At 42.4% G+C, this 17010-nt stretch overlaps 1 protein-coding gene across 1 annotated transcript in view; it reads right to left on the minus strand.

The window, feature by feature from the left end:
* The window catches only part of LOC140204360 (mitogen-activated protein kinase kinase kinase kinase 4), a 356637-nt gene that overhangs the window by 24314 nt on the left and 315313 nt on the right, over window positions 1-17010 (minus strand). Inside the window, exon 28 of the mRNA XM_072271038.1 lies at window positions 4342-4501. Within this exon, the coding sequence (XP_072127139.1) occupies window positions 4342-4501 (160 nt within the window). The remainder of the gene's footprint in view (window positions 1-4341; window positions 4502-17010) is intronic.

Raw genomic sequence — 17010 nt, forward strand, 5'->3', positions numbered from 1 at the left:
TAAGCCTCAAGGATTTTGGAGAAGGAATAAAAGAATTTATGACAAGCACTTCATATTCAGATTCAGGGTTACTGAAAGAAATAAAGTTATATGAGGCGCCTGGTAAACCTAAAAACAGCGTGGCTCACTGTGGAATGCTATTATGGGCATATCAAAGTCAATCAGTAACCTACTTAAAAATTCTGGCCTAAATATTCATATGCACACGGGTACCTTTTCAGTTATTTCCCAAGTGGAACACCATTGCAATAATTTCTGGATCAAATTGTACCACTTCATAAATTCATTCAGGCACTTTTGACCATGAATTATGGGTTGTGCCAATGGTCCACACCAGTTGCAATCTCCCCACTCACCCCACTCCCTCTCTCTGTTACCTCAGTCACTGCACTGTAAACACTTTAAACCACTTTTTATAATGTTGTTTACTTTCTAAATACATGATGCACATTTTAGTTCATATCTGTACTTTAACCACTCAGTTTATTTTTGTGTAATGCTTTATTCTTTTTGATTGTTGAATGTTGCTTTTTGTTGCATGTCACAGCAAATTCCTAATGTATATCGTGAATAAAGTTGATGCTTGATCCTTCAAGTGGTGAATTTAAGGAAGAATTCAGAGGAAGAACGTGCGATCTCCACATAGACAGCACCGGAGGTCAGGACTGAACTCAGCTCACTGGGTTTGTGAGGAAGCAGCTCCACTAACAGCTTTATTATATGATATTGTGAAAACCAAAACTTCAAATATTTAGTTCTAATTTCCTGCCGGTGCCTTTAAGGAGTTTGTTTGTTCTCCCCGTGACTGCATGGGTTTCCTCCCACAGTCCAAAGATGTACCGGTTGGAAGGTTAATTGGTCATTGTAAATTGTCCCTTGATTAGGCTAGGGTTAAATCAGGGGTTTGCTGGGCGTCATGGCTCAAAGTGTCAGACGGGGCTATTCCGTGCTGTGTCTCAATAAATAAATAAAATAAATTAATATAATTACAGAATGAATTAGCACTGTTTTACTGATCTGTTTATTTATTGAGATACAGCAGGGAATAGGCCCTTCTGATCCTTCTAACCGTGCCTTCTAGTAACCTCCAATTTAACCCTAGCCTAATCACAGGACAATTTACAACGACCAAATAACTTTCTAACCGGTATGTCTTTGGACTGTGGGAGGAAACCAGAGCGTATGGAGGAAACCCCTGCATCCCACGGGGAGGATGTACTGACTCCTTACGGAAAATATCGGAATTGAACTCCGAGCTCCGATGCCCCAAGCTGTAATAACGTCGTGCTAATTGTTACACTACCGTGGAGCCTTATATATTGTATTGAGTGATAAAAAATGTTTTATAGGATGTCACACCTTATTATAAAGTTTTGAGTGTGGGTGTTAGTGAGAATTCCCTGCAGTGGAGAGAAGAGTGATTGAAGGTTTTAGATAAAGATACTGAAGAAGCAATAAGGGCCAGATCTACCTCTGCATCAGAACCATATCAAAATAAAGTTCTCTGCACAAATACCCTGCAAATGCAGCTTTTCCTCAAAAGTATATAACTTCCTGCCATGACAACTGTTATTGCCAGTTGTAAACAGCAATGAGTCACACTGCAACTTATTAATAATCTGGAATTAATTGAGAGTGGATGGAGATTCAACAGCAAATTTTAAACAGGAGTATAATAGTAACTAAAAGCAGTGAGAGAAAGCGTTGCTGGTTGAGAGGGGAAAAATACATTTGAGGAAGTGGGGTTAAATAGATTTCTATTTCAGGGAGTGGGAGATATACTGTGCAGTAGATTGAATGGTACCTTACTTAGCCTCAATTTGAAGAATTGTGGAGCCTAGAGAGAATCTGCTGTGCGATTTTTCTCGAACTCATGAAAGGAAGGGTGAGAAACAGAATAGACCCATTCAGGATGGTAACAGGTCTTCCAGCCCACTGAGTCCGTGCCGATTTCGCATTCTACCTCGCTATGTTATTAGACAGCTGAACCATTGGGGATAACTTCACTCATCCCCAACACTGAACTGATTCCAAAGCCTACTGCTTCAGATTCAGAGACTCTGCATCTCAGGTTCTCAATATTTATTATTTATTTAATTAATCTTATTATTTTGTTTTTTCCTTTTCTGCATTTGCACAATTTGTTGTATTTTTCACAATGGTTGGTTGTCTTTGTGCAGCTTTTCACTGATTCTATTGTGTTTCTTTCTAGTTACTGTGAATGCTTGCAAGAAATGAATCTCAGGGTAGTATATGATGACATATACAGTATGTTCTTTGATAAGAAAATTTACTTTGAATTTTTTGAACCATGATCTTACGCTTTATTGTTTACTTGCACTGCACTTTATTGGTAGCTAAAAATTATCTTTATTTTTCACATGTGCTTCGCAACATCGAAATAGATAGTGAAAGACATCAGTCCGTGGACTGTCCTGGGGGCAGCCTGCAAGTGTCACCACACTTCCGGTGCTGACAGAGCTTGCCCATCACCTACTAACCCGTACCATTTAGTGGGAATTAAACCCCGATCCCTGATCACAGGTGCTGTAAAGAGTTACACTAACTGCTATACTGAAATAAAAAGCTGCTGGAGGAACTCAGCAGGTCAGGCAGCATCTGTGGAAGTAAGGAGGCAGCTGACATTTCCAGTCGAGTCCCTGTGTCAGGACTGATACATTGATCATCCCTTTGTCACCACAGATGCTGCTCGACACTGTATTCCTTCAGCAACCTTTTTTGTGGGTCTAGATTCCAGCAAAAGAAATCTTTTGTGTCTCTATAACTGTGCAATTTATTTATTTATTTAGAAATAGATAATGCTAACACACCCTTCTGGCCCAACAAACCCACACTGCCCAGTTACATGATAAGTGGTTAAAGATCATAGTTCTAAAGTTGAAAGTTTGGGAACTAAGGTAACATAGTGGTTAGTGTGACACTAGATAGATAGGGTACATGCAGGCAAGCTTTTTCTACTGTGGTTGAGTGGGACTCCTACTAGATGTCATGGGTTAAGGGTGAAAGGTGAAATGTTTAAGGTGAACATGAGGGGAAAGTTCTTCACTCAGAGGGTCACGAGAGTGTGGAACGAACTGCCAGCACAAGTGGTGCATGTGAGCTCGATTTCAACATTTAAGAGGTTCAGATAGGTACATCGATGGCAGGGGTATAGTCGGGGTGCAGGTCGATGGGAGGAGGCAGTTTAAATTGCTTCAGCACACAGCAGATGGGCTGAAGGGCCTGTTTCTGTGCTGTAGTTTTCTATGACACTGTCTGATTACAGCTCGGGGCGTTACAGTGTTCAGTGTTCAATTCTGGCACTGGTCTGTAAGGAGTCTCTGTACGTCCTCCCCGTAGAATGCCTGGGTTTTCTCCCACTGTCCAAAGGTGTACCTGGGATAACTGGTCATTGTAAATGACCCCTTGATTAGATTAGTGTTAATCGGGTTTGTCGGAGGGTTGCTGGAACGGTGTGGCTCAAGGGGCGGGAAGGGCCGACTGCACGCTGTATCACTGAGTAAATAAATAACCTGTACATCTTAGGAATGTGAGAGGAAATTGGAGCACCACGGGACACCCATGAGATCGAGGGTCAAATCTGCAAACTCCTTACGGGTCGCTGATGCTGTAATAGCATTATAAGTTCAATGACACCATGTGAACAATTGTCTACTAACCCAGTAGGTCTTTAGAATGTGGGAGGAAACTGGAGCACCCGGAGGAAACCCTCACAGACACATAGAGAACGTACAAACTTCTTACAGACAGCAATGGAATTGCACCTGGATTGTTGGCCTTAACTGCTACACCGCTGTGTATCTAAATGGCTGATGATGTTTCATCCAGGAGTTGTAAACTGAAATATCACTCCTGTTTATCTCACCATGGATGCTGCTCGACCTGTTGACTAACTCAGGGATTTTTTGCTTTCAACAGGCACAGGATTCTGTTCTTGCCTGCTTTGTCCATCATTACTCATATCGGAACTTCAGAAGAAAAGGGCGGGAAACTGAAACAACCCCGGACAATTTCCAAATAACCAACTACATTCAGTCATGCAAATTATATAAAACAAAAGCAACATGCGCTACTCTCGGTAACTTTGGTGAGTGAAGGGAAAAGGAGACAAGTTGCATACAGGGTCTTGGTCTGATGCTGTCTCCCAATTATCGTTCACGGGATAGAGGGAGCTGTTCACGGGACTTTAAAGTGCAGCTGACCTGGGGGAAAGAGTGCGACCCACTGAGTTGAGGACAAGTTGAACAACTTTGGGCAGAAATAGGAAGCGCGCTGGGAAAGGCCAGGAGGAAGAAAGCCGAGAACAGAAGGCAGACTTACCGATTGAGTTGGGCATCTCTCCCCACTGCATAACTATCTCTTTGGTGATCCGGCCGTACGTATTTACATAGACCCCTTCATCTTCGTAGCAAATCAGCAGCTCCATTCCGTTCGTGTTTGGAAGGATAATGATGGCGTGAGGCTGAATGCTCCCTTGAATCTGAATCGGAGGTTCACGTGAGAAAATTACTAAACGGCGAGAACATTAACTCCACAGCAAATGCAAACACACTGGGAGTACCACAACACTTTACGCACGAGACTGTTACAAGCATATTTATTACTTAGGATTTTTTTTACATATAAAAAAGTCTCATTTGCAGCAACAGCGTGGGAGAGAGAGCAAACCACTTTATTCTCTACTTGCCAGGCTGTGTGTATTCAAGCAGCCGGTGGAATCCCATTTCTCAGCAGCCACTATCCTCAGCATCAGGACGGGCATCCACAATCGGAGGGCAATTTTCATCCGCTGCCTTGTTATTCTCATGAGGGATGCGTAAGAAGAGCCAAAGGGCAGTGCCTGAATCTCAGTCGGCGAGCTTGCAAACGGGACTGCAATACCCGACAGCAAGCCAGCTTAATAAAGGCTTCCTCGCCATCAGGTGATATCCAGAGCAAGATAGCCTACCGCTGGGGGTGTCCACGCCAGCAGCATGCCACATAACATCACGGCACCAAGGGGGTGCTTTATTTTTGGAGCGTGTGAAGGATAAGTGCGCGGAATGAAAGCAAGGGCAGATGAACCGAATCACTGAGCTCCCGAGTTGCGTCTCGCCCCGAAACGTTGACTGTTCATTTCCAGAGATGCTGCCTGACCTGCTGAGTTCTTCCAGCATTTAGTGTGTGCTGCCTTGGATTTCCAGTGTTACTGTCTGTGCCGCTGAACTAGATTAACCCTTTCATTCCTCCAGTATAAGCAGCAGCGCAGAGTTTCTTCTCTACTTGTTTCTCTTGCACAATGTTAATATTTCCACCTAGCAATTTCATTTACGAGTGGTGTTCAATGATTGCAACGATGAACTGCAAGTCAATGATTGCAGTGTTAAAATCCTAGCGGGAAGAAGGTCTTTATTCTTTGGAACAGAAAAGATTGAGGGGAGATTTGATAGAGGTATACAAAATTATGACAAGTATAGATGGGGCAAGTGCAAGTAGACTTTTTTCCATTGAGGATGGGTGGGACTACAACTAGAGGTCATAGGTTAAGCATGAAGGGTGAAAAGTTTAAGGGAAACATGAGGGGAAACTTCTTCACTCAGAGGGTCCTGAGAGTGTGAAAGAGCTACCAGCATAAGTGGTGCAAGTCAGCTCGATTTCAACGTTGAGAAGTTTGAATAGGTACATGGATGACAGGGGTATTGAGGGTGATGGTCCAGGTGCAGGTCGATGGGACTTGGCAGTTTAACTGGTTCAGCATGGACTGGATGGGCCGAGGACCTGAATCTGTGCTGTACTTGTCTATGACCGATGAAATTGCAATGTTAGCACTCATTTTGAAAAGAGAAAATAAAAGCAAAGGTGTACAGTAATGCTGAGGCTTTCCACGTCATTTGTCAGACTGCATTTGGAATACTGTGAGCAGTTTTGGGTCTCATATCAAAGAAAGGATGTGCTAGCATTAGACAAGGTCCAGAAGAGGTTTACGAGAATGATCCCAGGAATGAAAAGGTTAATGTATGAGGAGTGTTTGATGGCTCTGAACCTGTACTTGAAAGAAGGAGGCTCTTATTGAAACCTATTGAATTATGAAAGACTTAGAGAGGGGATGCTTCCTACAGTGGGAGTGTTTGAGACCAGTGGGCACAGCCTCAGAATACAAGGTCCTCCCTTTAAAACACAGATGAGGAGGAAATTCTTTATTCAGAGGGTAGTGAATATGTGGAATTCATTGACACAGGAGGCTGTGCGAACCGAGTCATTGGGTATATTTAAAGTGGAGGTTGATAGGTTCTTGATTAGTAAAGATGTCAAAGTTTACAGGGAGACAGTAGGAAAATGGATAATAAATCAGCAATGGTGGAATGGTGGAGAAGACTTGATGGACTGAATGGCCTAATTCTGCTCCTATGCTTTAAGTTCTTAATGACCAACAGGGTCTCGCAATCATAAAAAATATGTTTAAAAAAAGGCAGTAACACTATTGGTTGATTCTGTGAAGCCACTGTGATTGAACATGTCACCATCTTACCTGGTCAAAGAGGATAGACAAGTGGGAAATATGCTTAATATTACAGCTAGATCATTCAATGCTAGATCAGAAAGATCAGGTCAAATGGTAGTGTAGTTGTTAGCGTATGGTTATTGGAGATCCAGCAACCTGGGTTCAATTCTGCCACTGTCTGTGAGGAGTTTGTACATTCTTCCTGTAACCACATGGGTCTCCTCCAGATGCCCTGGTTTCCTCCCACATTCTAAAGATGTACCAGTTAGCGGGTTTAAATGGTCACATGGGAGTAATAGCACAGCATGGGATTGTTGGGCCAGAAGGGCCTGTTATCATGCTGTTTGCTAAATAATAAAAAAAATAAAATGAAAACTGTTGATAAAGGAATAAAGGTTAATATCAAATTTTCTTTCCCAAAACACTAGAACATTGGTTAATTGGAGCTTTTAAGGTTGGGATCAGTAAAGCTTCATGCAGGGACAAAGTTATAAATATATTGCAAAATAAATAAATTTAGTCAATCAAATAATTTTGACACAAAGTTGTGTTAGGGGAGATGTGATGGGCGATGCACTTGTAACACTGAAAGTGACCAAATGATCTGCTTTTGGGACACTAGGCAGAGCTTCCCATCACTTCTTTGATTTATTGCCAGGGAATCTTTTGTCTCCAGTTAAAGGACCAACTGGGAAATCAGATTAATGCTTCAACTGACAACGAGATGCTGATTAATTCAAGACAGAGATAGGTTTTTCTTAAACAAGATCATTAGAACTCACAAGGAGAGAAATCACATGCAACTGAAGACTTTTGCCCAGCATAGATATTCATTAGAACATAGAACACAGCACAGTACAGGCCCTTCAGCCACAAGATTGTGCTGATCTTTTAACCCACTCCAAGATCAATCTAACCCTTCCCTCAATTTTTCAAACATCCATGTGCCTATCTAATAGTCTCTTAAATGTCCTAATGTATCTAACTCTGCCACCACCTCTTGCAGGGTGTTCTATGCACTCACACCTCTGTGTAAAAAAAAATCCTATCTCTGACAACCCCCTATATTTTCCACCAATCATCCTTAAAATTATGGTCCCTTGTCGTAACCATTTCCATCCTGGGAAAAAATGGCTTCTGCTGCCCACTCGATCTATGCCTCTTACCATCTTATACACCTCTATCATCTTAAAGTTATGCTCTCTCACGTTATTTTATTATTGGATTGGCAGATATAATGTTTATGAAGTTTGATTTGTTCACCAAATGTTATTGGTGTGAAGTCATGCCAGGAACTGCTCTTGACCCTGGGTTGGAAATGGTGGGAAACTGTCCTTGCTGGGTCTCAACACATCCCTCTGCAACTGGATATTGGACTGTCTTAACAGTAAGGCCACAGTCAGTCCACAGCCACACAGGACTGTGTCACAGGATCTAGCTTGTGGATGACACAACTGTGGCTGGTCTTACCAAGAATGATGACGAGATGGAGTATAGAGAGGAAGTGAAGCGGCTGGTGGATTGGTATGAGAAGAACAACCTAAGCCTGAACATGGAGAAGACAAAGGAAATCATTGTGGACTTCAGGAGGGTGCAGACGAACCAGCCCCTCTGTGAATACATGGCTCCTCTGTAGAAAGAGTCAAGTGCACCAACTTCCTAGGAGTTTACATCACAGATGACTTCACCTGGTCCATTAATATCACTTCCTGAGAGGATCATAGGAGTCTCCCTATCATCCATCAGGGATATTTATCAGAAGTGCTGCGGATGCAGAGCCCCTAGTATTATTAAGGATCCCACCCATCCAACTAGCATCCTCTTTGACTTTCTACCATCAGGAAGGAGACTGCGATGCATAAGAACAAGAACAGACAGGGTGAGAACAGTTTCATCCCCCAGACAATTAGGTTTCTGAACTCCCTGCCACATCATACTCAAAGTGTCACTGGTTAATTTGTTCCATATCTTAAAATATTTAATATTAATACACTTTAATTTGTTATTTATGTGTGATTCATCTGTAGATTTTATCCTTACCTTCATAAGTTATCGTGTGTTATGTGTACTACTGTGTTTTACACCCTGGTTCAGAAAAATATTGTCTTGTTTCTATATACAATATATACATTTACACAGTTAAATGACAATAAACTTGACTTGACTTCTGAGGGAGTTCCAGAGTGGATCCAAGTATTGGTTCATTGTGTGATGTGTGGTCCTTAATGATCAGAAAGTGTTTCACACTGTAAACTGTCCAACAATCTCTTTGACCACCTCCCATCAGGCAGGAGATATTGTAGCATTTGGGCAATGACTGGTAGGATGGAAAACAGCTTCATCCCCTAGACCGTGAGACTACCGAACTCAGGTTTTGTCACTTATGAAGTGCCAGTCATGTTGTACTGTTCATTTTTTAACTTCTGTTGTAAATGCACCTTATTATTTATTAATTTGTGTGTGGTAATATTACTTAATGTGTTGTGTGTGAGTTATGTGTTCTGTGTTGTGCAACTTGGTCTGGAGGAACATTGTTTTGTTTCATGATATAGACGTATGTGGCTGAATGACAATAAACTTGAACTTGTAATGCTGAGAATAAATGTACACCTTGAATAGAAATAGATTGGGGAGTGATACGAAGACACATTTTCTCTTGGAGCATTTCGAAGTTCAAAGTAAGTTTGAAAAAGAGACTTTCAAAATAAATTTATTATCAAACTAAGTCTATGTTTTTATATACTACTTTGAAATTCATTTTCTTACAGTCATTGACAGAACTGAAAATTCAATAAAGTTGAAATTGATAAACTGAGCCTGTTATATTTTGGTGAAACAATCAATTGGATTATGCCAGGACCAGGAGACAGAGTTACAGAGTCATACAGTCATAGACAGCACAGAATCAGGCCCTTCAGCCTATCTAGTTCATGCTGAACTATTCTGTCCAGTCGCATAGACTTGCACTTGGACCATAGCCTTCCCATCTATCTACTTATCTAAACTTCACTTAAATGTTGAAATCGAAACAAAATCCACAACCTCCACAGGCAATTTATCCAAACACTCACAACACCATCTGAGTGAAGAAGTTCCCCCTAAAGTTCCCTTGTAATATTTAGCCTTTCAAATACATCATCATCATGTTCCGTGTCTATATGACACAAGCGATCGTGATTGTTGTTGGGAAATTTTTCTGCAGAAGTATTTTCTATAGGCTGTTGGGGAGAATTTAAACCAGAGTTGCTGGGGGGGTGGGAATCAAACTGAAGAGATGGAAGACGGGGCTGTTGGCTCACAAATGGAGAAAGCTTGGAGACAGTGTGAGAGGGAGGATAGGCGGGTGATAGAGAAGGGATACACTCAGACCGATGGTTTGAGATGTGCCTATTTCAATGCATCATGAACAAAACGGATGAGCTCAGAGTGTGGATCAGTACTTGGAGCTATGATGTTGTGGCCATTACATAGACTTGGGTGGCTCAGGAGCAGGAATGGTTACTTCGAGTGTCGGGCTTTAGATGTTTCAGATAGGACAGGGAGGGAGGCAAAGAGGTGGGGGCGTGGCACTGTTAATCAGAAATAGTGTCACGGCTGCAGAAAAGGAGGAAGTCATGGAGGGATTGTCTACTGAGTCTCTGTGGGTGGAAGTTAGAAACAGGAAGGGGTTAATAACTCCACTGGGTGTTTTTTATAGATCACCCAATAGTAATAGGAACATCGAGGAGCAGATAGGGAGACAGATTCTGGAGAGGTGTAATAATAACAGGGTTGTCATGGTGGGAGATTTTAACTTCTCAAATATTGATTGGCATCTCCCTAGAGCAAGGGGTTTAGAAGGGGTGGAGTTTGTTAGGCGTGTTCAGGAAGGTTCTCAGGGAAATGTATAGCAGAAGTGTGGCAAATGTTCAGGGATATTTGCGTGGCGTTCTGCACAGGTACCTTCCAAAGAGACAGGGAAAGGATGGTAGGGTACAGGAACAGTGGTATACAAAGGCTGTTGAAAATCTAGTCAAGAAGAAAAGATAAGCTTGTGAAAGGTTCAAAAAACTAGGTAATGATAGAGATCTAAAAAATTATAAGCCTAGCAGGAAGGAGCTTAGGAATGAAATTACGAGAGCCAGAAGGGGCCATGAGAAGGCCTTGTCAAGCAGGACTAAGGAAATTCCCAAGGCATTGTACAAGTATGTGAAGATCAAGAGGATAAGACATGAGAGAATAGGACCATTCAAGTGTGACAGTGGAAAAGTGTGTATGGAACCAGATGAGATAGCAGAGGTACTTAATGAATACTTTGCTTCAGTATTCACTACGGAAAAGGCTCTTGGCGATTGTAGGGATGACTTGCGGAGGATTGAAAAGCCTGAGCATATAAACATTAAGAAAGAGGATGTGCTGGAGCTTTTGGAAAGCATCAAGTTGGATAAGTCTCCGGAACCGGGCATTGTGGGAGGCGAAGGCACAGACTGTTGAGCCTCTGACAATGATCTCTGCATCATCAATGGGAACGGGAGAGGTTCCGGAGGATTGGGGGGTTGCAGATGTTATTCCCTTATTCAAGAAAGGGAGTAGAGATAGCCCAGGAAATTATAGACCTGTGAGTCTTACTTCCGTGGTTGGTAAGTTGATGGAAAAGATCCTGAGAGGCAGGATTTATGAACATTATGAGAGGCATAGTATGATTAGGAATAGTCAGCATGGCTTTGTGAAAGGCACGTTGTGCCTTACGAGCCAGATTGAATTTTTTTGAGAATGTAACTAAGCACATTGATGAAGGTAGAGCAGTAGATGTAGTGTATATGGATTTCAGCAAGGGATTTGACAAGGTACCCCATGCAAGGCTTATTGAGAAAGTAAGGAAACATAGGATCCAAGGGGACCTTGCTTTGTGGATCCAGAACTGGCTTGCTCACAGAAGGCAAAGAGTGGCCATATTCTACATGGAGGTCGGTGAACAGTGGTGTGCCTCAGGGATCTGTTCTAGGACCCCTTTGTTTTGTGATTTTTATAAATGACTTTGATGAGGAAGTGGAGGGATGGGTTAGTAAATTTGCTGATGATGCAGAGTTTGGGGGTGTTGTGGATAGTGTGGAGGGCTGTCAAAGGTTACAGTGGGACATCAATAGGATGCAAAACTGGGCTGAGAAGTGACAGATGGAGTTAAACCCAGATAAGTTTGAGGTGGTTCATTTTGGCAGGTCAAATATGATGGCAGAATATAGTATTAATGGTCAGACTCTTGGCAGTTTGGAGAATCAGGGGGATCTTGGGGTCCAAGTCCATAGGACATTCAAAGCTGCTGTGCAGGTTGACTCTGTGGCTAAGAAGGCGTACGGTGCATTGGCCCTCTTCAACCATGGGATTGAGTTCAAGAGCCAAGAGGTAATGGTACAGCTATATAGCACCCTGGTCAGACCCCACCTGGAGTACTGTGCTCAGTTCTGGTCACCTCACTACGGGAAGGATGTGGAAACTATAGAAAGGGTACAAAGGAGATTTACAAGGATGTTGCCTGGATTGGGGAGCATGCCTTATGAGAATAGGTTGAGTGAACTTGGCCTTTTCTCCTTGGAGTGGCGGAGGATGAAGGGTGATCTGGTAGAGGTGTATAAGATGATGAGAGGCATTGATTGTGTGAATAGTCAGAGGCTTTTTCCCAGGGCTGAAATGGCTAACATGAGAGGGCACAGTTTTAAGGTGCTTGGAAGAGAGTACAGAGGGGAGGTCTGTGGTAAGTTTTTTATGCAGAGAGTTTTATGAATGAAATGGGCTGCCGGCAATGGTGGTGGAGGCAGATACGATAGGGTCTTTTAAGAGACTCCTGGGTAGGTACATGGAGCTTAGAAAAATAGAGGGCTATGGCTAACCTTAGGTAATTTCTAAAGTATGTACATGTTCGACACAGCATTGTGGGCCAAAGGGCCTGTATTGTGCTGTAGGTTTTCTATGTTTCTATGTCTAGGTCTAAGTGGTTTGCCACTGCCTTCTTCTGGGCATTGTCTTGACAAGACGAGTGACTCCAGTTATTATCAATGCTCTTCAGAGGCTATCTGCCTGGCATCAGTGGTTGCATAACCAGGACTTGTGATATGCACTAGCTGCTACCATGGCTCACGTGTTCCTGATCAATGCAGTGGGGTAATCAGGTGCTACACCTTGCCCAAAGATGTGTCCTGCACATACAGATCGGCTATAATGCATTTAAAAGATGAGAAAGACCTGAGATTCAGAGTAGCCAACTCTTGTTTTTATTTACTGGAAAACTAAAGGAAGACATGATAATGATAGCGTGGGAGCCAGAGAATTCCACAAGCTCTTTGTACAGATATGATGCACAATGAACACAGCCTTGGTTGCCACACATAGTTCTGTAACCATGTAAAAGCTTCACTTTAAACTTAATTATATGGCTGTAGGGGAATGAGTCAAATTTTCACCTCCTACAGTGTTCAGTGATAGGAAGTGCTAAACCAAGAATTTTGAAGAAGTCAATTTATGTATGTTGCAAAATATTATCAGGATATTAGAATTTGTTAAAATATATTAGAAATACCATCAACTGTTACAGGGAATAGGGGATTTATAAAATAGTGACTCACTGCTGACAGTATTGCAACTCATAATCAGGTTTAATATCACTGATATATGTTGTGAAATTTGTTGTTTTGTGGCAGCAGTACATGATTAAAAACCATAAATTGCAATAAAAAATATTTAAAAATAAATTTTAAAAGAAGTGCAAAAGGAGTGGAAAAAAGGGAAAAATAGTGCATTGCTTAATGCACTTGTTTGATGATCTGTTTAACATTTTAGAACATAGAATATCAGAACAGAGTACAGACCCTTCAGCCCACAAAGTTATGCCTAACTTTTAACCAACTCTAAGACCAATCTAACCCTTCCCTTCCACATAGCCCACCATTTTTCTATCATCAATGTGCCTTTCTAAGAGTTTCTGATGTCCTGATGAATGGTTTCAGCCTGAAATATCAACTGCTTGTTCCTTAAAGACAAGGAAATTGACACCCTGTTACTTGTAAAAACCTGAGCTATACCTCTTCCCACTCTGTTACTTGTAAAAATGCCATCACCTTCTCTCAGTTCCTCCACCTCCACCACATCTGCTCTCAGGATGAGGCTTTTCATTCCAGAACTAATGAGATGTCCTCCTCCTTCAAAGAAACGGGTTTTCCTTCCTCCACCATCAATGCTGCCCTTAACTGCATCGCTTTCATTTTGTGTACATCTGCCCTCACCCCATCCTCCCGCCATCCCACCAGGGATAGGGTTCTTCTTGTCCTCAGCTACCACCCCACTAGCCTCTGTGTCCAGAACATAATTCTCCATAACTTCTGCCATCTCCAACAGGATCCCACCACCAAGCACTTCTTTCCCTCGCCCCCACAATATTCTGCTTTCCATAGGTATCCCACCCTACTCAACTCTCTTGTCCACTTGACCTTCCTCACTGATCTTCCTCCTGGTACTTATCCTTGTAAGCAGAACAAGTGCCACACCTGTCCCTACACCTCTTCCCTGACTACCATTCAGGGTCTCAAACAGTCTTTTCTGATGAAGCAACACGTCACCTGTGAGTGTTTTGGGGTTATCTACTGAATCTGGTGCTCCTGGTGTGGTCTCCTGTATATCGGTGAGACCAGACATAGATTAAGAGACCACTGTGCCAACCTATGCATCATCCGCCAGTAAAAGTGGGATCTGCTGGTAGTTACCCATCTAGAAACCATAGAAACCATAGAAAAACTACAGCACAGAAACAGGCCTTTTGGCCCTTCTTGGCTGTGCCGAACCATTTTCTGCCTAGTCCCACTGACCTGCACACGGACCATATCCCTCCATACACCTCCCATCCATGTATCTATCCAATTTATTCTTAAATGTTAAAAAAGAACCTGCATTTACCACCTCGTCTGGCAACTCATTCTACACTCCCACCACTCCCTGTGTGAAGAAGCCCCCCCCTAATGTTCCCTTTACCCCCTTCACCCTTAACCCATGTCCTCTGTTTTTTTTCTCCCCTTGCCTCAGTGGAAAAAGCCTGCTTGCATTCACTCTATCTATACCCATCATAATTTTATATACCTCTATCAAATCTCCCCTCATTCTTCTACGCTCCAGGGAATAAAGTCCCAACCTATTCAACCTTTCTCTGTAACTGAGTTTCTCAAGTCCCAGCAACATCCTTGTAAACCTTCTCTGCACTCTTTCAACCTTATTAACATCCTTCCTGTAATTTGGTGACCAAAACTGAACACAATACTCCAGATTCGGCCTCACCAATGCCTTATACAACCTCATCATAACATTCCAGCTCTTATACTCAATACTTTGATTAATAAAGGCCAATGTACCAAAAGCTCTCTTTACGACCCTATCTACCTGTGATGCCACTTTTAGGAAATTTTGTATCTGTATTCCCAGATCCCTCTGTTCTACTGCACTCCTCAGTGCCTTACCATTTACCCTGTATGTTCTACCTTGGTTTGTCCTTCCAAAGTGCAATACCTCACACTTGTCTATATTAAACTCCATCTGCCATTTTTCAGCCCATTATTCCAGCTGGTCCAACTACCTCTGCAAGCTTTGAAAACCTTCCTTATTGTCCACTACATCCCCAATCTTTGTATCATCAGCAAATTTGCTGATCCAATTTACCACATTATCATCCAGATCATTGATATTGATGACAAATAACAGTGGACCCAGCACTGATCCCTGTGGCACACCACTAGTCACAGGCCTCCACTCAGAGAAGCAATTCTCTACTACCACTCTTTGGCTTCTTCCATTGAGCCAATGTCTAATCCAATTTACCATCTCTCCATGTATACCTAGCGACTGAATTTTCCTAACTAACCTCCCACGCGGGACCTTGTCAAAGGCCTTACTGAAGTCCATGTAGACAACATCCACTGCCTTCCCTTCATCCACTTTTCTGGTAACCTCCTCGAAAAACTCCAATAGATTGGTCAAACATGACCTACCACACACAAAGCCATGTTGATTCTCCCTTACAAGTCCCTGTCTATCCAAATGCTTGTAGATTCTGTCTCTTAGTACTCCCTCCAATAACTTATCCACTACCGACGTCAAACTTACTGTCCTATAATTTCCCGGATTACTTTTCGATCCTTTTTTAAACAACGGAACAACATGAGCCATTCTCCAATCCTCCGGCACCTTACCCGTAGACACCGACATTTTAAATATATCTGCCAGGGCCCCTGCAATTTCAACACTAGTCTCCTTCAAGGTCCGAGGGAATACCCTGTCAGGTCCTGGGGATTTATCCACTTTAATTTGCCTCAAGATAGCAAGCACCTCCCCCTTTTCAATCTGTACAGTTTCCATGATCTCACTACTTGTTTCCCTTAATTCCATAGACTTCATGCCAGTTTCCTTGGTAAATACAGACGCAAAAAACCCATTTAAGATCTCCCCCATTTCCTTTGGTTCCGCACATAGCCGACCACTCTGATCTTCAAGAGGACCAATTTTATCCCTTACAATCCTTTTACTCTTAATATATCTGTAAAAGCTCTTTGGATTATCCTTCACTTTGACTGCCAAGGCAACCTCATGTCTTCTTTTAGCCCTCCTGATTTCCTTCTTAAGTATTTTCTTGCACTTTTTATACTCCTCAAGCACCTTATTTACTCTCTGTTTCCTATACATGTCATACAACTCTCTCTTCTTCTTTATCAGAGTTGCAATATCCCTTGAGAACCAAGGTTCCTTATTCCTATTCACTTTGCCTTTAATCCTGACAGGAACATACAAGCTCAGCACTCTCAAAATTTCTCCTTTGAAAGCTTCCCACTTACCGATCACATCCTTGCCAGAGAACAACCTATCCCAATCCACGCTTTTTAGATCCTTTCTCATTTCTTCAAATTTGGCCTTCTTCCAGTTTAGAACCTCAACCCTAGGACCAGATCTATCTTTACCCATGATCAAGTTGAAACTAATGGTGTTATGATCACTGGAACCAAAGTGCTCCCCTACACACACTTCCGTCACTTGTCCTAACTTGTTTCCTAATAGGAGATCTAATATTTCATCCCCTCTAGTTGGTACCTCTACATATTGATTTAGAAAACTTTCCTGAACACATTTTACAAACTCTAACCCATCTAGACCCCGAACAGTATGGGAGTCCCAATCAATATGTGGAAAGTTAAAATCCCCTACCACCACAACTTTATGTTTCCTGCTATCTCTCTGCAGATTTGCTTCTCCAATTCTCGCTGACTATTGGGTGGTCTATAATACAACCCCACTAATGTGGCCATAGCTTTCCTGTTTCTCAGCTCCACCCATAGGGACTCAGTAGACAAGCTGTCTAATCTGTCCTGCCTGAGCACTGCTGTAACATTTTCCCTGACAAGAAATGCTAGCCCCCCCCCCCCCCCACCTTTCATTCCTCTGCCTCTATCACATCTGAAACATCGGAACCCTGGAATATTGAGCTGCCAGTCCTGCCCCTC

The sequence above is a fragment of the Mobula birostris genome, chromosome 10 (genome assembly GCF_030028105.1).
Source record: "Mobula birostris isolate sMobBir1 chromosome 10, sMobBir1.hap1, whole genome shotgun sequence".
NCBI lineage: Eukaryota > Metazoa > Chordata > Chondrichthyes > Myliobatiformes > Myliobatidae > Mobula > Mobula birostris.